Source organism: Manis pentadactyla, chromosome 5, assembly GCF_030020395.1.
Source record: "Manis pentadactyla isolate mManPen7 chromosome 5, mManPen7.hap1, whole genome shotgun sequence".
In the NCBI taxonomy this organism is placed as follows: Eukaryota; Metazoa; Chordata; class Mammalia; order Pholidota; family Manidae; genus Manis; species Manis pentadactyla.
Window position 1 is genome coordinate 72,623,989 of NC_080023.1, and position 26,195 is coordinate 72,650,183.

The 26,195-nt window shown below is 37.7% G+C and overlaps 1 protein-coding gene across 1 annotated transcript in view; it reads right to left on the reverse strand.

Annotated features, from left to right (window-relative positions):
- HSD17B11 (hydroxysteroid 17-beta dehydrogenase 11) overlaps positions 1–24,782 on the reverse strand; it is a 47,724-nt gene extending 22,942 nt beyond the window's left edge. Inside the window, exons 1-5 of the mRNA XM_036895924.2 lie at positions 23,818–24,782; positions 18,376–18,483; positions 15,207–15,338; positions 13,896–14,002; positions 7,247–7,384 (exon numbers count right to left, since the gene is read on the reverse strand). Of these exons, the coding sequence (XP_036751819.2) occupies positions 7,247–7,384; positions 13,896–14,002; positions 15,207–15,338; positions 18,376–18,483; positions 23,818–24,054 (722 nt within the window). The 5' untranslated portion in view covers positions 24,055–24,782. The remainder of the gene's footprint in view (positions 1–7,246; positions 7,385–13,895; positions 14,003–15,206; positions 15,339–18,375; positions 18,484–23,817) is intronic.
- Positions 24,783–26,195: the final 1,413 nt, after the last annotated feature.

Here is a 26,195-nt window from a genome sequence, read left to right on the forward strand (position 1 = left end):
AGATGCACCCCTATGTTTATCGCAGTGCTATTTACAATAGCCAAGAAATGGAAGCAACCTAAGTGTCCATCAGTTGATGAATGGATAAAGAAGATGTGGTACATATACACAATGGAATATTATTCAGCCATAAGAAGAAAACAAATCCTACCATTTGCAACAACATGGATGGAGCTAGAGGGTATTATGCTCAGTGAAATAAGCCAGGTGGAGAAAAACAAATACCAAATGATTTCACTCATCTGTGGAGTATAAGAACAAAAGAAAAACTGGAGGAACAAAACAGCAGCAGAATCACAGAACCCAAGAATGGACTAACAATTACCAAAGGGAAAGAGACTGGGGAGAATGGGAGGGTAGGGAGGGATAAGGGTGGGGAAGAAGAAAGGTGGTATTATGATTAGCATGTGTAATGTGGGGTGTGGGGGGAAGGGGAGGGCTTTGCAACAGAGAAGACAAGTAGTGATTCTACAACATCTTACTATGCTGATGGACAGTGACTGTAATGGGGTTTGTTGAGCCCCGGGGGTCTTGGGGTAGGGGAGAGCCTAGTAAACATAAATAAAAATAAATTAAAAATAAATAAATAAATAAATAAATAAATAAGTTCCTACTCTCTGACCCAGCAATCCATTAAAAAAAAATTATAACAAAACGGTTGGAAAAGTGAGCAAAGGTACACATACACATACATACATGTAGATATGTGACTACATACATACATGGATATATAACATGTGTATGTATACATGGACACACAAAGATATGCATTTATTACAGTAATGAAAGATTAGAGATCTAAATGCCCATCAATAGAGAGTATGTACACCCAAAGATTGTCAGGCTAACATTAAAAAGAATAATGTAAAATACAAATACCATTTGATCCAGTAATTCCACTTCTAGGAATTTACCTTAAGAAAACAAAATCCCTAATTTGAAAAGATATATGAACCAGTAAATTTATCACTGCCTTATTTACAATAGCCCAGTTATGAAGCAACCTAAGTGTCCATCAGTAGATGAATGGGTAAAGAATATATGGTACAAATACACAATGGAATATTATTCAGCCACAAAAAAGAAATCCTGCCATTCGCAACAACATGGGTGGATCTAGAGGGTATTATGCTCAGTGAAATAAGCCAGGCAGAGAAAGACAAATACCATATGATTTCACTTACTTCTGGAATATAAATACAAATAAAATAGAATGAACAAAACAGCAGTAGATTTGTAGACACTGAGAAGTGGCTGGTGGTTACCATGGGGGAAGGCTTGGGGTGTGTGGGTGCGGAGGTTGAGAGGGATAAAAGAGCACAAAAATTCCCATTCATAGTATAAGTTGGTCACAGGGATGGGAGTACGTGGAGAATATAGCCAATGATTCTGTAACATCTTCCTATGTTGACAGACAGTAACCGTACTAGTTGGGGTGAGGATTTAATAATATGGGTAACTGTTGAACCACTGTGTTGTATACTTGAAACTAATATAAGATTGTATATCAGTGATGCTTCAGTAAAAATAAAAAAGAGTAAGGTAAGGTAACTCTTTATATATCAACACAGAAAGCTGACAACAGCACAGTATTAAGTAAAAAAGGCAGCTTACAGAATACGTGTTTACTTGTATCGGAAAAAGACATGCATAAAGTTAAGCGGGGTAGCCTCTTCAAATGGAAAGCTATAAATAGAAATCTAATTTTTCAATAACACGATTATCTCTGAAAGAGCATATTTGAAGGGTCTTTTCTCTATATTATTTAAATTTTGTTTATAATCATCATACATTATGAGAAAAGCAATAAAGTTACTTCCAATGAAATATTTAATTCATGTTTAAAAAATAATGATTCTCAGGAAAAAAATGTAATCAAAATTTTATGTTAAGAAATAAAGCTAGGAATAGTAGGGTGTTTGAAGTCAGGGAGCTAGGTAGTAATGCAGGTGTGCCACTTTGGGGCTGTGTGACCTTGGGCAATTATCCAAGTTGCAGTTTCTTTGACCATAAAATTGGCATATTTGCAGAATTATTTTAAGGAGTAGAGCAGGGGTAGGCAAACTATGGCCTGGGACTAAATCTAGCCTTCCTGGATTAGAGATTAGAGGTAGTTTATGTAAATTATTTAGATGGAGTAGGGCAACTGGTATTTAGTAGACTTTCAATAAATGCTTTTAATAAAATGATTTCTCGATACTCAAGCTTATTTAACAAAAATAATCTTTAGCTGTCAAAAAAATTCCTCAGAACACCTGATTACACTTAATTCCAATAAATTTAGATTATGTTGCATTTTACCTTTACGGTAAACCAGTTTCTTTTCAGGGTGTTAGATGTTCAAATATAAGAACCAATAAACTACATCTTTGATGCATTTTAAAAGAGAATTTAAGTTCTGACACTAATATGATAAGAATTTTTTGGAATTATTCATTTAGAGGTTGGTGTATTTTACTTATTTCAGAAAGGCTGTCCTCTGTCTAAGAATGGAAAGCTTTGGCCTGAATCTCAGTTATGCTACTTACAAGCCAGTCATTTGATCTCCTTAAGCAAAGTATTGTCTGTAAAATTACAGATTTAGTATCCAAAATATAAACTAGAGTAAGAATTGTCTGTGTTCCAATTGGAAGAATTAAGTTTCTAGAGTAAGCCTAACTAACATCACCCTTGGTGTCTATTCTAGTATCAGTTTATCTTCAGAGGGGTTCATGTGGCAGAACTGAGCCCCAGACCTTGACTTAGCCAGGTTATATTCCTGTGCTTAGGCTGTAATCATGCCAGCCTCTATTTATCCCTCCCCTATAGTAAAGTTCCCAATTACTTCTTAATTGTATTAGTAGAGCTTTGCCAGAAGAGGGCACTCTTGCCCATATGAAGGTAAAGGAGCACAGTTGAAAAATTTGGTTATAATTTTTAGGAAATATGGTGTCTGTTTTTAACTGCTGAAAGACAGTCTGAGTGAAAATCTGACTCAAATATATTATTCTTGTATCTAGATCCTGAAAATAATAGAAGAAATTGGCAAATTTTATCCTTGGGGATGGTATTCACCTCTTCCTTTGACATCCCCTTTCGGTTTTAGCAAGCTCTTTTAAAAATATTCATTACAGCAGACTCACAGACTCCAAGAAGGGACTAGCGGTTACCAAAGGGGAGGGGTGGGGAGGACGGGTGGGGAGGGAGGGAGGAAGAAGGGGACTAAGGGGTATTATGTTTAGTACACATGGTGTGAGGGGTCACGGGGAAGACTGCAGCACAGAAAAGGCAAATAGTGAATCTGTGGCATCTTACTATGCTGATGACAGTGACTGCAGTGGGGTACGGGTGGGGACTTGACAATATGGGTAAATGTAGTAACCACATTGTTTTTTCATGTGAAACCTTCATAAGAGTGTATATCAATAATACCTTGATAAAAAATATTCATTAATCCATTAATTTTTGTTGGGATATAATTAACATGTCACATATCACGTGTAAGTTTAAAGTGTGCAACGTGTTGATTTAATACATCTATATGTTACAATGTATCACCACCATCGCTTAGCTAGTACCTCTATCACATCACATAATTATCATTTCTTTTTTGTGGTGTGAACAATTAAGATCTAGTCTCTTAGCAACTCTGAAGTTTGTAACACAATATTATTGTCTATAATCACCATGGAGTGCATCAGAACTCCAGGTCTTATTTACTGGATACAAGTTTGTACCTTAAATCACATCTCCCCTGGTCCCCTACCCCTCAAGTCCTGGTAACCACCATTCTACTGTGTTTTTATGATTATGGCTTTTTTAGACTCCGCATATAAGTGGTATCATATAGCATTTGTCTTTCTCTGACAGTTCTAGTGAACTCTGATCCTCTTTCTACCACTTCTGATCAGCTCTACTCCTCTACCCCCAAAACTTATTTGTCCTTTATGTTTTCTCTTCAGGGTCCAGTTAGGGTTTTTTTTTTTTTATTAATATAGACAAATTTAAGCACTGGCCTTCTGAAGTAAACATACTCACTTTTGTTTTCTAACAAAACTGTGTCTTAAGGACACACTTTTAGGACAATTTGATAGATTTTTTGAGGGCTTGAGATCTTTGGACGGCTACCAAATTCCTGCCCAGTGTTGGCTTTTTACTCTGTCTACCTGTGGGGTGACTTGGATTAAGGTGTATTTAAATAGAATCTGCTGTCTTCCCAAAGTGGCCACAATGAATATTCTCATTAATTTGAAATATATTTCCACCAAAGGCAGCTAAACTAGGGAAAAGAAAAAGTTTGAGAAGGCAGAATAAAACTTAAAAATTGAATCTCATCAGTGCAATAGAGAATTCAAAAGTAGATCCAAGTGAATATGTAAATTTATTATTAAGATGGCATTTCAAAGCAGTGGAGGAAATGTACTATTTAACAGATAGTGCAGAATAACTCACTAACATGGGGAAAACAATGAAGCTGATTTGTGACCTCACTTCTTAAAGCTAATTTGGGTATAGCAAAGATTTAAACATGAAAAATGCAACCATAGAAGTAGTAGGAAAAAATGTGGGCAGATATTTTTACAACCTTGGGGTGAAGAAGACTTTTCTAAACATTTCACAGAGCCCAACAGCCATTAAGGGAAAAAAATCTGAGACAATTTAAGGCAAATAAAGATCAGTTTAAGGGTGACTTGCTAATGGGTTTCAGCCCTGGAGAAGTTCTATGGATTCAATGAGACCGAAAAATGACAATGGAACATTCTTGGGGTGAAAGGATTTATACCCAACTTTATTCCCATGGTGGCAGGTCAATCACTAGAACCCCGTCCACTCAGAGTGAGTCTGTGTGCAGCAAGCTGGTCTCTGCCTCTGGGCCTCTCTGCCCCCACAGCCGTCATAGTCTCTGTCCTCAGTGTGGCTACCACTTCAGCCTCTGCTCTCCTGCAGCCGTGCAGCCCAGAGCACTGGGTGGAGCTCTTTATGAAGAGTCAGTAACAACGTATTGCCCACACGTGTGTAGTGAGCTAGCCGACCAGGAACCTCCACTTTTTCCACAAAGGGCAAAGAGCAAACTAAGGGAAAATATCTGCACCATATAGGACATATTAAAGGGTATCTTGAATACACAAAGAGTTCTTACATATCAATCTAAAACTTGATAGCTCAATAGAAAAAAGTAAGGAGATGCCATGACACAGGCAATTCACAAAAGTACCAAAAACCATAATGAAACATTTGAATCTAGCTAGTCAGTCATCAGAAAACAAAAATGATTTTTCATGTAGGGAAATGGCATAAAACATCAGCAGAGGGGATTCTCATGAAGCAGAGGAGAAGTTAAGGTGCTATCTGGCCCTTGGGTAGGTGTGCAGGTTGGTATAACACTTCTGGAGTGCTGTTTGGCAGTTACAATTGAATACTTAAGATTAATATACCCTTTGACCCAGTAATCCCTTTTCTAGGATCTACCCAAAGGAGATAATCACTGAAATGTGAAAATATGTGTGCAAATTAGGATGTTCTTTATAGCTTTGCTGTGTTAAAAGTGTTAAAAATAACTAGCAGACATTATTGTTTAGATTGTGTAATCAATTCCATTTATGATAAAGTTCTGTATCTACTGACATGAAAAGATGCCTGTGACATAAGGATGAGGGAAGTAAGCAATTTACTTACTGCTTCTAGAGCCCCATGTGTAATATATACCAGTTACATAACATTTAGACATTTATGCTGAACACAGACATTGTAGGCAAGGACCCCCACCCCCCACTTTCTCTACTGTTCTATAAGGACAGCTGTCCACTGCTTCACCCCAAATATGTCTGCCCTTGTAGGGAGCCAGATGTGTCCTTGAGAAACCTGAAAACATGGCATGTTGTACCCATGAGAAAGGAGCTAGATAAGGGCCTTGAAGGCCAGACACCTGGCCATGAAGGCCACACGCATGTGTGTCTTCAAATACTTCTGTAACTATGAATTAGCACTGTAGCAGTTTAAAAAGTACAGCTTTATGCAGAATAGTTGCCTGTTTGAGCACTTCCATGACGACTCCCACCGCCTTCTTTGCTTTTCGCGTTGCCCCAAAACCTCAAAGGCAACCCCCGGGACCCCAACAGATGTCTAGAAGGTTGTTCATCTTTGGAAATATAAAGAACTTTCTTATTTGTGTTTTTCTGCATATTGGAATTTTTAAAAAAAGTATGCTGTGGATAAAGTGAAGGTTCCTGTGGCCAGGATTCTCATCTGGCCCTGGTTGGCTAGCTCGCTAAATACATGTGGGCAATACATTGCTATTGACTCTACATAAAGAGCTATGCCTAGTGCTCTGGGTGACATGGTGGAATGGCTGCAAGGCTGCAGGAGAACAGAGCAGAGGCTGGAATGGTGGCAGTACCGAGAACAGAGAGGCCCAGAGGATGGCTGTGCAGGTAGAGAGGCCCCAAGAATGGCTGTGAAGGCAGAGAGGCTCAGAGGCAGAGACCAGCTTGCTGCATGCAGACTCGCTCTCAGTGGATGGGATTCTAGTGATTGACCTGCACTATGGAAATGAAGTTGGGTATAAACCTTTCACCCAAGAACATTCTACTGTAATTTCTTTGGTCACATTGAATTCATAGTGAGCTTGCCCGGGGCTGAAACCCATTAGCAAGACATATGCATGTTTACAAAGACAGAAAAGCTATACCCAAAGAGAGGAAGTGTTAAAAATTAACCTCAGAGCTGATTCTTAATAATTTTTATAATTTTTTAACTAAAAAAAAGACTGTGGTCTGGTACTCACTTTAGAGGAAAATCTCTAGATTCCCAGAGAAAAGTGTTTTTCACATTGTGAACTTGGGTTCTATCAGAATCATCTATGATGCTTGTTAAACACAGAGAGCTCCAGGCACTATCTCACTTCCCCACCACAACCTTATCCCAAGCAAACCCAACAAAAACAATATCTCTGGGGGTGGGAGGCTTATGTGGCTCCCAAATTCTCCTGGTGAAATGTATGCATACTTGTCTGAGAACCACTACTCAGGAAGAATAAGGGAGGATCAGCAAGTTCACCTGTGTCTTTCATATTTGTATTCATATACATTCTCTTCCTCTCTTTGTTTCTCCACCTGTTTTCTCATAATCTACAGAAGCTGAAATTGAGATGAGCTAAGGGCACTGTTATCAGGTACTTTAAGGATTAAAATGTTTAGAATACCCTACAGAATGGCTGGTATTCACAGCAATCACCAGTGCTGTTGTCTCCATTTCTGTCTCAACTTACCTGGTACGTGGGTTTTTGATGAAGCCAGTGTTTATGAAATTAGGGCAGAGACACGTCGTTTTGACTCCAGGTTTTCCTAAGGCAGCCAGTTCTGCAGTCAGAGCTCTATGAAACCCAACAGCAGCAAACTTGCTTGAACTGAAAACAAACAGAGAGAGCTCACACAATGATTCAAAAAAGATTTTTAAAAAATTGTCTTTTAAATACAGGTATCTGTTCCCCTTAGTGAAGTGTGGTCCTCTGCCGGCAGGTAGGGGCATCACCTGAGTCGGGCCTCAGCCCAGACCTGCTCAATCAGCACCTGCATTTAGAAGATCCTGCAGTAAATTTACAGGCACATGAAGTCTAAGAAGCACTGACAAAGAGCATTTACTACATCCCAGCACCATTTATCGGAGTGAGAACTGAGTAGGTTTAGATGTCTTATTAGGAAAATTGGTGGGCTGTTTTTGTTGTCACTACTTCCATAAAATTTAATGTCTCTATAGGCTGTTCCTTATTTACTATAATATGTCCATGGAATTTTTGGGAAATTTCTCCTGGGTAAGTCCTATTCTTTCTTTAAGTCTCAGCTTGACTTCCTCAGGAGGCCTTTCTTGACAGCTAGTCTATAAATTATCTCCCCCATTATGTATCTTCAGTTTTCTATGACAGCACGTCTTTGATTTGTGATTAAATATTGATTTGGGTGGACTTTTTAAACATCTGTCCATCATACCTTTAGTAAGCTCCATGACTGTTTTGGTCTCTAATGAATCCTCAGTGCTTGGCACAGTGCTTGACTTATAATAGGTGCTCAATACATGTTTGTTGAATGAATCAAAATGAAAAGCAATTCTTATTGTCATAGCTCCTTCATTTGGAAAGAAAAGGAAAACTAATCATATTATAAGCAGACATTATTTTCCCACTTAGATTTTTTTGAAAAACAACTTTATTGAGATAAGAATCCATGTACCATGTAATTCACCCATGTAAAGTATACAGATCAATGATTTTTTGAATATCACATTATTTTTTTACATTGTGCAAAAACATATATAAAATTTGCCATTTTAAGCATTTTTAAGTGTGCAATTCAGTGGCATTAGTTACCAAGTAGATTGTTTTTCTGTAAGTCTATAAGGATTAGCAATTACGTAAGGTAGTTGTAAATTCTTGCCAATTAACCGGTGCTTTGAGAAATACAAAGCTGTGGAAAGTTCTTTCAGTTTTTTTTTTAAAGTTTAGGCATCTACTGAAGGTTTAAAAGAAAGATTGCTATACTCAATTGTATAAAATGTAAATCTTCTGTATCTTGGAAAACAATACAAAAATAATCATATCTGAAATTGATTACTATACGCCAGACACTGTCCTCGATTATTGAGATTTATTATTTCATGTAATCCTCACAGCTCTGAAATAGATATTATTATGATCTCCATTTACCAAAAAGGAAACTAAAACATAGGGGTTTGTTGGTTGGAAATCTTCTTGGGAGCTTCCCGGATGTAATCTGAAACTGGCCCCTGTACACGGGGTGGAGAGAGACCACAGAACAAGGCTGGCCACTCTGCACTGGGAGGTGGCAGGTTAGGTAAGCAAGGGATCTTACTTAGGAGGCTTGCTTGGGCGGTATAAGACAACTAGATCTCTGCATCTGTCAGCGAGATCATAACATTTATGAAGGCTTTAACTGGGTTCAGTCATGTATACCGTCCATATGATCTCAACACTGTATTCCTTTCTCAAGGTTGTACCTTGGGTCAGCTCCTGGGAGAGGGGAAGGCAAACTCAATGCACATTCCAAGGGAGCCTCTGATTGCCTGGGACCAGCTTGTGGGTCAACCGCTGTTAATGTCTTCTCGATGACCTCCCCCAACAGGATATAGGACTTGCCCAAGGACATAAAACCAAGTGGTAGAACCAGGCTTTAAACTGGGGCAATAAATCAGGCCTCTGAATGGTAAACGCTAAACTTTATTAACTCCCAACCAAGTTAAGAAGTAACTGACAAACTGATAAAGCATTATCAACACATAAAACAAGGATAAGGGTTAATATATGGCATAATATAAATGAGTAAGACAATACTCTAATGGATAAACGGCTAAAGTATATTAGCAGAAGATTTGCAAAATTAAAATACCAATAAAGCATGGATACAAAAATGTTTTATTTCAGGAGTAAAATAAGATAGAATTTTTACTTAGCAGAAAGGTTGAGGATATAAGGGAATTTTTATTTGTTTGAAGAGTTTTTCAACACACAGAATATTTTCATTTTATGTCATTGAACTATCAATCTTTTCTTTTTAAGCCTTCAATATATGTCTAAGTTTAAAAAGAAAAAAGTGAGAAAGAATGTCCCACAGCTATTTTCCAAAGCTGTGCCAGGTTAATTGGTAGCCTTTCCTGCAAGGCAATTTGGCAAAAGGTATAAAATTCGTTAAAAATATGCTCTTACATCTAGTAATTTCTCTTTTAAGTATTTAACTGAAGTAAATAATCAATCATGTTTTTAAAGTACTATATTCCAGGATAGTCTCTGGGGTATACAGTTCATGAAGGCAAACAGCTGGAAACAATGTTAAATGTCTGTAGTGGACAGCTGTTGTTTTTGTCCACGGCATTCATGCTCCCTTATTCTGCCTGCCTCTGATTTTGCCAAGTAACATCCCCTCTTCCCCTCCCCATCCAGTGGTTGGATCCAGGCTGGTTTGGTTAAAGTACACTCCAGAACTAGAATGTTTAAGGCATTACTGGGGAGTGATGGCTTTTCCCCCACCTGCTAGTCTTGGAGTTGGAAGGGTTTTACTCCAGAACTGCTGGTAGCTAGCTACCTTGCCAACAGAGGAGGAGAGCCTGCCTGAGACTTTATTGCAGAGCCAAAAAATTCCTCTTTTGGTCTGGGGCCATCTAAGTTTTGTGTTCCTTGCAAATGAAAGAGTCCTGACAAACAAATTACCCACAATAATGGGTAAGTTGAATAAATAGTGGCACATGTTCAGTGTCATACCATGCAGGAACTGAAAATGATGTTGCACATATGTATTTATTAACATACAAATGTTTATTTTTAATTAAAAAACAGCAAGATTATTTATGCCAGATTTTTTTTAATGCATGTCTAGATCATTTGGAATAAGATCAATTGGAATAGTATTTAAAATGCTCTAAAAATTGTACCAAATGCTTACCATGGTTATTTCTGCATGGCAAGATCATCAGTAAATTTTCTTTTTTTCTCTTACTAAACTATATTTTTTGATTTTTCATAAGTGAACCAAAAGTTCACAAAATTAGGAATATATTAAAACTCAGAGTTAATAATCCTGAGTGTGTTAAAGAAATTTTACATTTTTGAACTTCAGGGTGAATTTGTTTTTAGATACATATATATGAAAGCTAATAGTGAGTGGATTTTTTTTTGGTACTTGGTAACAGTACACCAAATTTCTTCTTATTATTAATAATATGAGTTAATATTTCTTATTCCAAATGATTCTTTTAAATAACATTTCAAGCTGGTGATCAATTTTGCCATATACTCTGCCCCTACTCGTGACTATCATGTTTTTAAATTGGCTATTTGAGGTGACAAAATATATTTCCAGAGTTTTGTGGCACCCTAATTGTTTTCTTTTTAAAATTAAGATACTTTTGGACAACATGCTGAGCAAGCAGCAAAAAAATTTTAGAATAGAATCAAAAGATTAATCTCCCTCACAAGGAATCAAGTCCTTTTGCCTTAATTGAATTTTTCACATTAATCATTAAAACTGTTGAACCGTAACTCCAAAAGAAATTGAAATTTTTATTCTAATATTGGTAATAAAAGCTATAGGAGATTCTTTTGCTGTGGCTGTAACTCAGGACAGTGACAGCTGAGGACTTGATTATAAGGAAAGGAACGGTGACTCTAGGACCCCTCTCACTCATTCTACCAGTCAGCCAGTCAGGTGCTAGGGCACAGGTGATCCATTCCACTGGGACAATACGTTCTGGCTGCCGAAGAGAGAAGGGGAACCTTATCAGTTATGTGAATATAGGGAAGTGGAATTGGAAGGTAATATCGTTAGGTGCCCTCTGTTACTGCACACTTGCAGGATTCCAGATTCTATGCTAAGTGCATTACATATGATTTAAACTTTACAGCATCCTGATGAGTGAGTGAGTTGCTATTATTAGCCTGTTTTATGGATGAGGAAAATGAATCATAGAGAAGTTGAATAACTTGCCAAAGGTCACCTAAAGTTAGTCAGTGACTGAATCAAGTTTCATAACATCATTAGTCATAATAACCCTATGCTGGAAACAACCCATATGTTCATAAACAGTATATAAAGATCAAAACCAGGCAAAATTAATTTAAGGCATTACAAGTCAACAGAGGGTTATCTGTGGGAAGGAAAGAGGGATTGGTGATTGGGAAGAGTTCTCAAAGAACCTTCTTGGGTCTTGTAATGTTCTATTTTTTCCTGCATGGTGGCTGTCTAGATGTGTCCACTTTGGATGTAACTCAATAGATGTAACTTATTGAGCTTATGATTTCTTCATTTTTGTAAACGTATGTCATACTACAATAAAAGAGTTTATGTTTTAAAAACCAGTATCTTAATTTAATTGCCCAGTTGTTAGTAACAGCACTGATAAACATTGCTTTCTGCTGGGAGAATCCTTCAGTGTGTCTCTCTGGAAGTTTCTACCATTGACTGGATGCTGAGCAAAACCCAGAGAGCCACACAACTTAAAGATAATTGTGGTCAGTAAGGACCACAGACTGCAGCAGCTCAGGCCTATGAGAGCTGAGAACCCAGGAGGAGTTCTGTAAGGGCAGGCAAACCGCAGATCTGTCCCAAGGCTGAAAATGCACCAACCGCTTGTGCGGCTGCAACCCTGCCTTCTAGCCCAAAGGGCAACTGTGTGAATTAGAAAAAACTACTTCTCTTCTCACACTACTTCCCTGCCATCTGCTGGAAAAGCATTCAAGTTTGAGAGGACTTGCATGTGAACAGTGCACCCTAGGACTATGTAGGGCACAGTCTCCACAACTGGGTGCATCACACCTGCTCTGACAACACTTGATGAGAACCTTTACTTCTGCTGAAAGCACCATCACCAGTCACCAAAATAAATGTTTCTCACACAAAGCATGTTTTTTCTTGCTTGTTGCTGCTGAACACTCAGTGGAGTAGAATCAAATCAAAATCAAATGAGCTCTAGTATGCACTGTGGCAAAGGGAAGCAGGAAGTGTGATATCACTCACAACTATGTTGGACTCTGATTCTCTTTGCTTGCCTTGTGCCTGGGGACTAACAACTGGCAGGGGAGGGGAATGTCATGCAGTAACCTAGCAGCCGCACCCGCAACCATCTTTCATCCAGGAAGTGAGAGAAGTGCCAAACTGTATTAGCTTTTGATGGCTAGTGGGGCTAATTGCCTGACTTAAACTGGCTCTGAAAGAGATAATACACAATCTGGACACTATAGGTCTGTTCTGTGACTGCTGCAATGGTTATCTGATCTCTTTAAAAAAAAAAAAACTTAATGCAAGACTATATTTACTTTTTTAACTAGAAACAAATACATGGTCAGGAAGGAAGGACAGAAGGAAGGAAGGAAGAAATATTTTTACTTTTTTAACTAGAAACAAATACATGGTCAGGAAGGAAGGACAGAAGGAAGGAAGGAAGGAAGGAAGGAAGGAAGGAAGGAAGGAAGGAAAGAGATGAAAAAAAAGAAAAGAAAATTATTTATCTTGCCATTACCAAAGAATAACCACTCTCTAGGTATGGTTAGAATAAATCAATTTGGTATATATCCTTGCACACTTTTAAAACTCAATATACACATACACACATTTATATAAAAACAAGTTACCCACCCATCTATGCCTATTGCATATACTTATACACATATCTATGGCTACATATACAACTACATGTATGTTGTTTCTACAATTTAGATACTTTATTCTAAAAGAGTACTATGGTAGAAAACAAAATTGAGCATCATGTGTATTCATATTTATTTGCATAATTATAATTCAACATTTTAAGAGTTATTATTTACTAAAATATAGAAATGGCCAAGAACTTTCAGGGTGTGCACAACCAGTAGGATTACCTTGGCTCTGGTGGCCTCACTAACCAATTCTTTACAACATACAGTGGAACATACCACTTCTGTGCTCTGCTTGCTATGTAAGTTCTTTAATTATTGCAAGGCATGTATTTTTAAACAGAAAATGATTATACTTCCTTTTTTTACAACAATTCCATTGTTCAGATGCTTTTAACATTTGGAGTCCAAGATTATACTCTTTTTCTTTACACTGTTTTGTTTCCACAAAATTACTTTACTGAAAGTTATTAACTTTTGTTCATGGTACAAAAGTATTATTCTTGCTTTATAATTCCTTGCTGCTAAAAGGAATGAGAAATGCTTTAAGTGCTTGGCTTTTAACTGGATAATTTCCCTGTAGCCACATCTTGAATGGTCAACCTAGGAGGGGATTAATGGTTTGAGTGCTGTTGTACAAGAGACTTTGTGTTACTTTCTGCCCATTTTTGCAACGTCAAGTCTATAGTTCTCATTAGACAGGGTAAGAAATCACACACAAATTAAGCATAGAAGACAATGATGGAAACACATGTTCACTTACCAATAAGCCAGTAGGAAGGGGACCACAGTATGCCCAGCTGCTGAAGCCACAGTGACGATATGGCCATGATTATTATTCATCATTGCTGGAAGAAACGCCTTTGTAGTCTAGGAATAGTTTTTATTAAGAGAGAAAAAAATACTGTTATTTCTGATTAGGAGACCTACTGGGAATATTTTGAAACAAAGATATATTTTGTTAATATTGTTCCTACATAAATGAAAAAACCTACATTAATCACTCAGTGTGGCAACATAGGGCAGTTGTATAGGGTGCCTAGATTAGACAAACTAAACCAATCAGTGGATATTGGATATTGAAAACTTTGCGAACCCATGTCATTTAAATTGTGAAATTCTTATGACCCCAATTCTCCACTTTTTGTCATTGATGTCTTCTATCATCTTGGATACAGGTGTAATGAATCAGTATAATAATTAAGAGTTATCAAAATAATTTACATTTAATGTGAAACTGTTAGAAAATAGTATGGTTACCCCATCAAAATAGTGAAGTGCACAGCAATCTTTAGCAGTCATTGAGTGACTCATGCAATAAAAATTTATTGAGCACTATTATATGATTGGGATTCAGTAACAAGACAATAACCTATGTTCTAACAGATGCAGAAAGATAAACTTGTAAGTCATAAAAATACAAAGACAGATGTCAAAAACTTGGGAAAATTGACATTAAATAATATTTTACTTTCACCAATTCCAATATTCTTTTGAGATTACTCATCCCAGAGTCACAGTCAAGAAAACTTTGGGGGACTCTTTTAGGAACTGGGTATTTGGACAATATTTGGACTCTTCAGAAACACACCCTTTCTCTTTTCTCCCTCTTCCTTTTCCTACTTACTGCCCCCCAATGACCCCTTATTTATTATTTAAGACTGAACAGTGAGTCATAATAATGTTTACAACTTTGGAGCCAGGAAATAACATGAGGTCTAGGACGCATGGGCATCTGAAAGCAAACTGGGTTCACCTTTTATAGAATCACAGAAGATAATTCTGTTGACCCATAATCCCTTCCTTCAACTCTAAACAGGATCACATAGAGACATGAGGATCTGACTGAGAACCAAAACACACATAACACCTGACGTTTATTATTAATTAGTTAATTAACATTGTTAATACTTTTTGAGGAGGGAGAAGAAGAATTGATGAGATTTGGTTGTAGCATGAAAAATGATCTCTTGGTATCTGGAGAAAACTTCAGTATTGACTTGATATGTCCTTATGACTGCTAGAAGTTCTTAAATTTAATATTTGGATTTTACAAAAGGGAAATCATACTTACCCAGAAATGTGCAAGCACATTAACTTCAAACGTCTTTTCAATCTGAGGGTCTTGTGTAGCAAACAAATCCGATGTGTAGACTACACCAGCATTATTTATTAAAATACTAACATCTCCAATTTCTGCCTGCACCTTTAAAATTTAAATAAGAAAAATATTTGTATCATTAAGAAGTAGGGGGGTAGGTTTGCATGCAATGACTATTAAAGAAGTGTTTTTCTATTAGATTTGGAAAAAAACAAATTTGTAATCTATGTGCCAACATGGAAAAAAAGAATCTTTTAATTTCAGGTACTTTATTTCAAAAGAAGCTCACCTACAAATCTACTAGGTATAAAATTTCCTCTGCAATTCAGTCTCTTGACTTTGCTCTATTGATTATAGCCCAGGAGGCATTTGGCTAACAAAAAGTAAGTGACAAATAAGCAACATTTATTTTTTAAATAGTACTTTCAAAGGTAAGCAGAAAAAAAAAAGTTAAATTCATTGGCAAATGCAGAGACTACTATGGGAAACTATGTAAAATTGATTATACCATTAAGCTGGCCACATTTTCTCTGTCTTTATTTTTGTGGTTGCTCCATTCTTTCACTTATCAACCTTTCTCTGTTGGACAGGATGGCACAGGAGGCCAAGGGGCTGTGGGCTTCAAGGCTGGCGATGCCAGAATGTCTTCCTCAATATTGTTACAGTTCCTTGAGTATCTAACCTTCTTGGTGGGTGGACTCTAGAGTTACTATGCGTTTTGTTATGCATTGTGGTGCAAATAAAAGCCAACTAGAATTATCATTATTTAATTAGTGCTGTCATGTGTTGGGCAACTGAGAGTGGTGGCGAATAGCCTATTAAAAGCTTTCACGTGCTATGGAGTTCACACGATATCAATATTTATCTCACTTAATTCTCACAACAATTCTATGAGCTAGCAACTCAGTGTGCTCACTTTAAAGATGAGAAACATGAAACTTAGAACAGCCAAGGTTCTTGCCCAAGATCACACAGCCACTAACGGCCACATGTAGCTGGGACTTCCCAGACCTTGGGACCTCAGAGCCTAAGAGAAGTCACAAACCTCAAATGCAAAGGAAAAACCTGTCAGCATCCCAGTAGGACATCGGTGTGCCATCACTAAATGCTGTCAGCCAGAACTTAATTTTATCAGGTTAATTTAAATTATTAAAGAGTCAAGTGAAGTTATTTGGCCCTTGATCAACACTATCTGTATTATATCCACATCTCTAGCCCAAGATGAATACTGTTGTTTAGAATAATGCTCCTAAGTTATTGAGAAAAACAGGACCTTTTATGTGGTTGAATTAATAAAGCTGATGTATTGTCTCCAAATGAATGACTCAAAATATAAATTACTGTTTTATATTGCCAAACAATTTGCCCAGACACCCTTGGTCCTTCCTTCATCCTTGAGCTCCTCAATGTCACCTATAATCTCCCTAGGATGTGAATGTATGGTTTACACCTTTCTTAATAGTGAAAACAGGCCATACGTTTAATTGTTTAGGTGTATAAAAATATCCCGATACCAAAATAACCGCATCAAAATATCTAACAATCACAGGTCATTCATTGTGTATACTCAGTGTGAGCATATAGTTTATCTTAGAAAAATTTCAGTAAAAACACTATGGTTAAGGGAGGGAGAAGGGGAATAAGAGGCATTACAATTAGCACACATACATGTAGGGTGGGCCTGGGGAAGGCAGTATAGCACAGAGAAGACAAGTAGTGACTCCATAGCATCTTACTACGCTAATGGACAGTGACTGTAATGGGGCATGTGTGGGGATGTGATAATGGGGGGAATTTAGTAACCACAATGTTGCTCATGTAATTGCATATTAATGATACCAAAAAAAGAAAAGCCACTATGGTTAAAATACATGGAATAGCTTCAAATAATAAAATTATCTTTTCCAGAAAAGCCCATTCCCAGATTATTCTAGAAATGAACGTTTTCTATTTAGGTAACAGGATACTAGGCTAGTAGATCCCCCTAATAATGACTAATAACAAAATTTTATAGATAATAATAGCATTTATAATAAAATACTAATAACTAATTCTTACAAAGTGATTACTGCATGCCAGATACTGTTCTAAGAACTTCACCTCATTAGTTCACCTAATTCTCATAAGAGCCCTGTGAGTTAGGCACTGCTGTTACCCACATTTTATAACTGAGGAAACTCAGGCACAGAGAGTTGAAGTGACATGCAGGGACATAGCCAGAATTCCCTGGAAGAGTGCACATATCTATGAAGGAAAATCACGGCTGATTTAGGTAAAACAGGTACTGTTAAGTACAGATGTTTCTTGCTTATAAGCCTTGCTCTTACTGTACCCTCTTTCAGGAAAGCGATTTCTCACCACTGGCCTGGGCAATCCTACTTATTCTTTTGACTTAGCTCAGGCCTCACCAATAATAGAGGCATCAATTTGAAATAAAAGATTACAATTTAATAACAAGTTAAAAATGCCCTAAATCTAAGATTCCCTAACAAGGAGGTTCTCAAGTCTAGCTGAAAAATCTTCATATTGTAGTGAACCAGAAGATCCAGGGGTTAAAGTCCAAGAATGTCTATTTTAAGGAATTTGCTTAGGTAATTCTACTGACCTTCTTACCATTACAGTATTTAGTTACCAAGTACAAGTATGAATGTGTTCAAAGCAAAACTCCACTATACATAGCACATCTCAGTTATATACAAAGGAAAATAATGCTTTATAGAAATAGATCTATTTATGATCAATGCCTGATAAAGTCAGGTTTACCCTAACTTCCCAGCCCAGTTCTCTGAGTAGATTTCAGAAGACCCTGCTGGTGTCTTCCAAGTACTGACCTGTATCAGCTTCAGACGGCTGAGGTGTGGGTATGCACGGTTCTAAGCACACAGATTTCTAGGCCCAGGCCTTGACCTACTGAAAGAAAACCTCTGGGTACCTATTTTTCAGTAAGCTTCCTGGAAGATTCTGGAACACACTGAAGTCTGGGAACCTCAGTTCTAGGTTTTGGTTCTGGGTCTGCCACTACCCAGCTGTACAACCCTGGGCAAATTGCCAAACTTCTGTTACTCTGCATCACGACTGGGTCATCTCCAAAATCCTCCTCAGCTTGAACATGATATAATTCTAACCACACGTAAAATCTCACCTGCTTTGCGCAGCTGTAAATAACTTCTCGGTTACTGCAGTCTACCACAAAGGCATGGGCCTTTGCACCCAGTCTCCTGCATTCAGCAGCCGTTTCCTCAATTCCATGCTAGGAAGAGCAACACAAAGGGCAAGGCCAACAAAGAAAATAACATGAGCATATTTTATATCAACAGCTGAAAATAATTAATGGTAGGCCGATTCTTTGAACAAGGATTGGGCAAGAATTTAGCTGATGTATTTTTGGCAGAGTTAGAGGCATACTTTGCTCTCAGTGCTTTGACTAGCTTATGTTACTTGGAACTAAATTTAAAGCAAGCATTTTTCAAGATAAACATCTTAGAATACTAATTTTGTATTCATGGATTTTACATATTTTGCAAATGTATGTATGCATGTGTATTCCACATGAGGTATTAAAAATACCATTAAGCTTTTTTTCTGTCACTAAAAACTACTAATGGACATCAATTTTGGGGCTGCAAAATAAATCAGGAGTTAACCACAGTTAACTTCATTCACAGTTCCTTCATTCACTCATTCCTCCAACATTTCAATGTGTAGGTTGTATTTATGGTGCTCAAAAGACCCTTGTGGGCACAAAGATTAATGAGAAAGAGTTCTGACTATAGCAAGCTCAGAGTGTTGCAGAAACAAACATAAAATAAGCATAATATTTAGGTAGGGAATTGCCATTGTTTCAGAATAAAGGATTGAATATTGGCAGTTACATCTGGTTCAAATTAATATGTTTGTACTAAGTATAGTAATATAGCTATATACAGTTATGGGAACACAGAGCAGCGGCCTGCAGTACAATTCTACTAGAAGAGGCACCTGAGTTAGGTCTTAAGTGTAAGTAGAATAGCTGGGTAAGGAGAGGGGACAGCACATGCCAGGCAGAGAGCAAGCAAAGGGACAGGAAGGAGAGACATCCTGTGGGAAAGCAGCACCAGCCAACTGGGGTTGCTGGGTCATAAAGGTCAAGGCCAGCAGGAGTCCAGATTAAAGGGCATTTTAAGCCACGTTAAGTTTTATCCAAAAAGTTAGTGGGGAGCCACTGATTAACTCACAGAATCAGATCTGTGTGTTGTATTGATTACTCTTCCTAATGCATGGAGGGCAGAGTTTAGGGGTCAACACTAGATGAAGACAGAAAAATTAGGAAGCAGTTACAGTGATCAGGCAAGAGATGACCAAGTTTGAATTGTGGCATGAGAAGAAAAAAATGTGGAGAAGAGAATAATCTTTAAATTTATCTTTAGGAGGCAAAGTCAGCAGGACTTGGTGACTGGATGAGGAGCACAGGCAGGAACCAAAGCTGACCTCCTTGCTCTTTAGTTTTGGTAGCTGGCCACATGCCAGGAGGAGACCACAAGGAGAGAGCAGGTTTGAGAAAAGGAATGATGAGCCCAGCTGGGGGCACTGCTTTTGAGTCATCTTAAATTTAGGATCAGACCTTGGGTTTCTGTTTTTATTTTTTGTTTGTTTCTATTTTTGCTTGTTTGTTGACTTGCTTTTGACCAATTTTTTAGCTTTTTTATTTTAAAGGATATCTCAAACAATACCTTGAATGAGGCTTAGTCTGTGAACCCTGCAAGCCAAAAAATTAACTAATGGAGAAGCAGACAAATTTCCCACAGTAAATGCAGTAAGAGAGCTTACATTTATCTGCAGAGAAAATGATAAAACAGAACACTAGTGTGCAAATTTGCTAGTAAACAACAACTGCTTTTGCAGAAAACCCAAGTCTGAACAGTCATGGAAAAAACTAACAGTTTGCATGTTGACCTCATTGGGGCAGTAAAAGGAAATAGGGTATTTTCCCTTGGCTGAAATTTCCCCTACAAAATGCAGTACACTCTGGTGAGGAGCCCTTATTCCCCTAGGACCATCAAAACATCTCACGTGAATCTTATGTTGTCCTCCTGTACCTAATAAGCAGCTCTTAGCACTTTCCTTTAAAAGTATATTTTTAATAATGTGGTATATACACAAAATGGAATGTTATCCAGCCTTCAAAAGGAATATTCTGACGCATGCTACGATATGGATGAACCCTGAGGATATTAAGTGAAATGAAATAAGCCAGATACAAAAGGACAAACATTGCAAAATTCCAGTATGTAAGTACTGAATTCAGGTAGTCAATCAGAGAGACACAGAAAGTAGAATAGTGGTTTCCAGGGACTGGGAGAGGGGAATGAGTAATAATTGTTTAATGGGTACAAAGCTCAGTTTGGGATGATGACAAAGTTCAGGACATAGAAGTCCTGTGTAACAATGTGAATGCACTTAATGCCACTGACCTGTACACTTAAAAATGCCTGAAATGAACATTTTGATATATATACATATATTTTATTTACCACAATAACAATTTTTTAAAAGTATATTGTACTGATTCTTTGGGTCTTATCTTTATGAAACTCAGTCCTTATTTGGAACAAATTTTACAATAAAAAACCATTTAGTACTTATTCCATTCTCAGAGATTTGCTTATTAATGGCTGACTTTCTGTGTCAAACGACTGAGCATGTAGAGGTAAAGCTATTTGTCCTTCACATCTGCAGTCCTGCTGTTGCTATTTGCTTGGTCCTCTGCACTTAGGACCAGGGTCTGCTTTCCACATCCTCTGAACTGCACAACAAATTTAAGTTCTAAATTCTGCCAGGAAAAATTTTATACAGTTTCCATATTCATTTGATAAGAAATAAAAAATAAGCAGACCTTCAGGAGAGAATGGATTCCCCCTTTAAAAATTTTCTCAGCACAATGGAATTGCTCATCATTCTTTAAGATCTTTTTTGTTAACCTTTTTCCCAGTGTGCTGGATTCAGTTTCAAATTTTAATCCTGGGCTCTCCTTTGATCTTTACTTATCATTCTTTGCTCTCTATCCCCACAACTAAAACTTTTTGCCCATTACCTAGATTACAAAAAATCTAAATGTTTTTCTGAGATCTTCCATTATGTTTCCCTAATTATTCATTAATTCACTTTTCCAACCAATAAGTGCTTTTTCAGCATGTACTATGTGCCCTCCACTAACTGTAAATTCATCTTTCTGAATTTATCTAACCAGGCATGGGAGTGAGAATGGTCTAGAAACAGGGGATTATCTACACAAAACAGAATGAATAATTCATGGCATCAGTCTCAGTAGAATAACAAAGCTGAAGCCACCACCAGTCTCTCCCTAAATTCATGTTCCTTTTCTGTAGCCTTCATAGTGAACAGGGAGATGTCCATCCTTGACATCCAGAGATAGCTGTATTTGGACACTGCTCTCCCTGCTGCTTGAGCTAATCTGAGCCATTTTCTCTGGGGAATATTTGTCTTTGCACCCTAGGTGAAAAGAATTATTTGATCTGGTCCCTCCCTGCCATTCCAGCTTGATCCATCTTAACTTTCCTTCACTTTCTCACTCATTCTCCACATATCTACCAGTCCAAGAGTTTTACATCTCTAGGTTCTGCTGCCTGGACTTCTTGACGTTTCCCTCCTACTCTCCTTCCCCAATCAGGCATGGTGCAGGTATAGTGGTTCTCAGACTTTTATAATTTTAAAATCTGTAAAATTCCAAGAAAAGTAGACTGGGGTGTATGTACTGAATGAGGACTGCCAGCCTTTTATTTGACCAAATAAGGACATTAGAAAAAAACACAGCAACTATAATTGTAATTGCATTAACTAATATACATATATTATCTGCAAAAAAACAGTAAGGGCATCATCTCAAAATAAACAGTGGATTATTTAAATTAAATGAATTTAACATAATAAAAATTCACTACCTTATCCCTAATTTTCGGACCAGTTCCACTGTTCTGCCAAGCCTGCATCATCTCTTACATGGATTATCACACTAGTCTCCCAGCTGCTTTTCCTGCAACCCAGCAGCTGGAGGAACCTCTTTAATACAAACTGACTCAGACCTGCCACTGGCTCTCCCAGGAAAAGCTGAAGCACAGTGAGTATCCTACAGGAATCTTTATGATCGGGAGACACTGTTCCTTAAGTCTCAAGACAAGCATTGTCCCATAGAAATAAAATGCAAGCCCTATATATATATATATATATATATATATATATATTAATTTTTCTAGTAGTCAAATTAAACATTTTTAAAATTTAGTAGTATATTTTAATATATCCAAAATATTTGAAATATCTGAAATTTATTATTATGAAATATCATTTCAACATGTAATCCAAAGAGTAGTTATTTATAAGATATTCTACATTCCTTTTTTCATACTGAGTCTTTGAAATCCCACGGAAATTTACACCATATGTCAATTCAGACAAGCCACATTTCAAATGTTCAATAGCCACAGGTGGCTAGTGGCTACTGCCTACCTGTATTTGGACAGCACAGACCTAGACCTTTTTAATTATTTCTCTCCCTTCCCTCACTCTGTGCCAGGCTCTGCATTTGCTGCTCCCTCTCTGCGGAGATGTGTGAGGGGCTCACAATACCCCCAGCCTCTTCTGTTCTTGACTCAACGGTCATATCCTTCTCATTGAGGCCTTCTGTGTAAAATCAACTCTCCCACGCCTGCCCGCCCACCATACAGAGTCCCCATCTCCTTTCATATGATACTTTTTTCCCTGTACTTATCACCACCCAACATTGCATGTTTTCTTAGAGCCTGTCTTATTTATTGTCCCTAGCTCATGAGGTTCATGTTTTCTTCGCTGCTATATCCTCAGTTCTGCATCAGAACAGTGCCTGGCAGAGAGGTGTGTCCAATAAATATTTATTAGGTAAATGCACTTCACTCTGGGTCAGAGAAAAGTTTGGACAAACCGGGTATTGGGTGTCAGGTGCCTCCTGGAAACCTCTTCATCAATCAACCACTGACCAAATACAAGGTAAGATTCTAAGTCCTTCTCTCTTCCTTAAGCCTATACCTATTCTGCTAAAATATTACACTGAAGATTTTTTCTTTTTTATTATTTTTTAACTAAAAGATGATTTAAAATTTTATTGTTGGCAATTACTATGGCACAGCAATGTTGCTTTCTGTTGAATATCTTTTAAACTCACCTCAGTAACTGCAAGTAGGATTGTTTTTCTTAACAAAACTCTTCCTCTTTTAATATACTAGCTAAAATTATTACTTTTTCTATATGATTAAGATAGATGAACCTAAGAAATCAGGTTCAGGAGACTACAAATTATTTTCAAACCAAAAGTGAGGCTAAATTTACAATGTCAAATTAGTTGATGGGCAGTAACTGGGAACCTTTTATCTTCTAGATCCGTATATCATGTGATCATAAACACATCAATCAATCCAAGTTTTCCCCCTATAAAACGGCAATAGTAATTTTTCGACCTACTCTACAGAGATGCTGTAAGGCGTTGCTGTCTGCAAAATGCATACGTGCTCACAGATTAAAGGTGTCAGGAAGTAAAACACAAAAGCACTATTACCTTATTTATATCCCACAGAACTAGTTTGCTTTTAAGTTTGGCAAATTCATAGGCCGTCAGTCTCCCAATTCCATGCCCAGCTCCGGTAATCAACACGATTTCTCCGGTGACTGATTTTCTCTTCTTGGGAATAAAAAGCTTCAGTAGAGACTCTAAGGTGAAGACGATCAGTAAGGGCAGAAGCAGGAGGCACTGCAGAAAGAATTTCATCCTGTCGGTTGCCGCTAGCTTTTGCATTGTTTTCTTCTGCCAGTCACAATTAATTGCTTCTGGGGAGTTGTTCCGTCAAACACCAGAGAGAATAAAAAACAAGAGCAAGGAAGGGCAAGAGCAAGAAACAAACAATTCTGAAACCGTTCCTTCCGCTGGGCTGGACTTGGTTTAGGTCCTTTGCAATTGGCTGGGGCTGCAGTGCGGAGCGACCGCACGCTGGCTCAGAAATCTGGGAGGGACAAAGTCCCGGGCTGCAGGGCTTCCTAGTCCTGGTACGAGCAGCCCGACGGGGCAATGCCCCGCGCGTCCTTTACTCACTCTCTCCCAGTCCTGTGAGCCGACCTTGGAGGGCTAGTTGCCATTTGCTTTTACCTAAATTTGATAAATTTCTCGCACTGTTAGGTAACTGACTGGGTCCGCAGTCCAGATGTTTCTTTGAAACTTGATGGTTGCCCATCACTAGTACGGGGATGCAAATAGAGTTTTCTGCCTTAAGGAAACCTGGGGAGAAGGCCAATTGTGCAGCTCACTCCCAGCTGATAAATAACAGCGTCGCATTTAGTTTGGGCTAGGCGGATTTCTGAAGGACAGAGAGAATTTTGTCCTTTTAAGGACAGGGAATATCAAGCTCCGGGAAAAATCTGATCGTATCATAGGGGATTGTTTCCACAAGGAAAAGCAGTATATTTGCATAAACTTTTTCACTCAACCTCTTAGAATCTGCGAAAAAACATATGCTGCACGTTAGTAATTGTGTCTTCATCCAGGTAAATAAATGTCTGCCTGCAGAAAGAAAAATACAATGGAAAGAAAATCAACTTGTATAAAGATTACCTATGTAACTTCTGGTTTAGTAGCCAATATATGTTGAGTATTCAATAGATAACTAGTGATCTAAAAAAATCCTAGAGCTGGGTTACTGAAAGAAAAGACCCTCTGTGGGTTTGTGTGCATTAAGAACTTAATGATTGTCTGTTACATGTATTTTTTCAATTCAGTTCTTGACAGTAATGGACCTGGGGCTTTTTTTTTTTTTTTTAAATAATTATTTTTTATTGAAGGGTAGTTGACGCACAGTATTACATTACATTAGTTTCAAGTGTACAACACAGTGGTAGAACATTTATATACATAATTTTAGGTTCCAGCTATCACCCTACCAAGCTGTTACATTATCTTGACTATATTCCTTATGCTATACATTACATCCCGGTTACTTATTTATTTTACCATTGGAAGTCTGTCCTTTTTTTTTTTTTTTTTTTTTTTTTTGTGAGGGCATCTCTCATATTTATTGATCAAATGGTTGTTAACGACAATAAAATTCTGTATAGGGGAGTCAATGCTCAATGCACAATCATTAATCCACCCCAAGCCTAATTTTCGTCAGTCTCCAATCTTCTGAGACATAACAAACAAGTTCTTACATGTAGAACAAATTCTTACATAGTGAATAAGTTACATAGTGAACAGTACAAGGGCAGTCATCACAGAAACTTTCGGTTTTGCTCATGCATTATGAACTATAAACAGTTCAAATATGAATACTCATTTGGTTTTTATACTTGATTTATATGTGGATACCACATTTCTCTCTTTATTATTATTATTTTTAATAAAATGCTGAAGTGGTAGGTAGATACAAGATGAAGGTAGAAAACATAGTTTAGTGTTGTAAGAGAGCAAATGTAGATGATCAGGTGTGTGCCTGTAGACTATGTGTTAATCCAAGCTAGACAAGGGCAATAAAACATCCACGTATGCAGAAGATTTCTCTCAGAACAGGGGGGGTGAGGTTCTAAGCCTCACCTCTGTTGATCCCCAATTTCTCACCTGATGGCCCCCCTGCGACTGTGCCTGTCTTAGGTTGTTCCTCCCTTGAGGAATCTTACCCGTCTCTGGCTAACCAGTCATCTTCCGGAGCCATACAGGGAAATGTGAAGTTGGTAAGTGAGAGGGAAGCCTTATTGTTTGAAAAGGTTAGCTTTTTACTTCTTTGCATATTTATGCCCTGTGGCTTCTATGCCCAGCATTTGTCTTGAGGTATCTTTACCACTTGGAGGAGTTATGATACTCGGTAAATTTGATATGAGGCACGAATTCTATTTAAGGGTTGTAATTAGGAAGGAAGAAGAAAAGCTATAGAAGTAGCAGGCGGAAGAAAA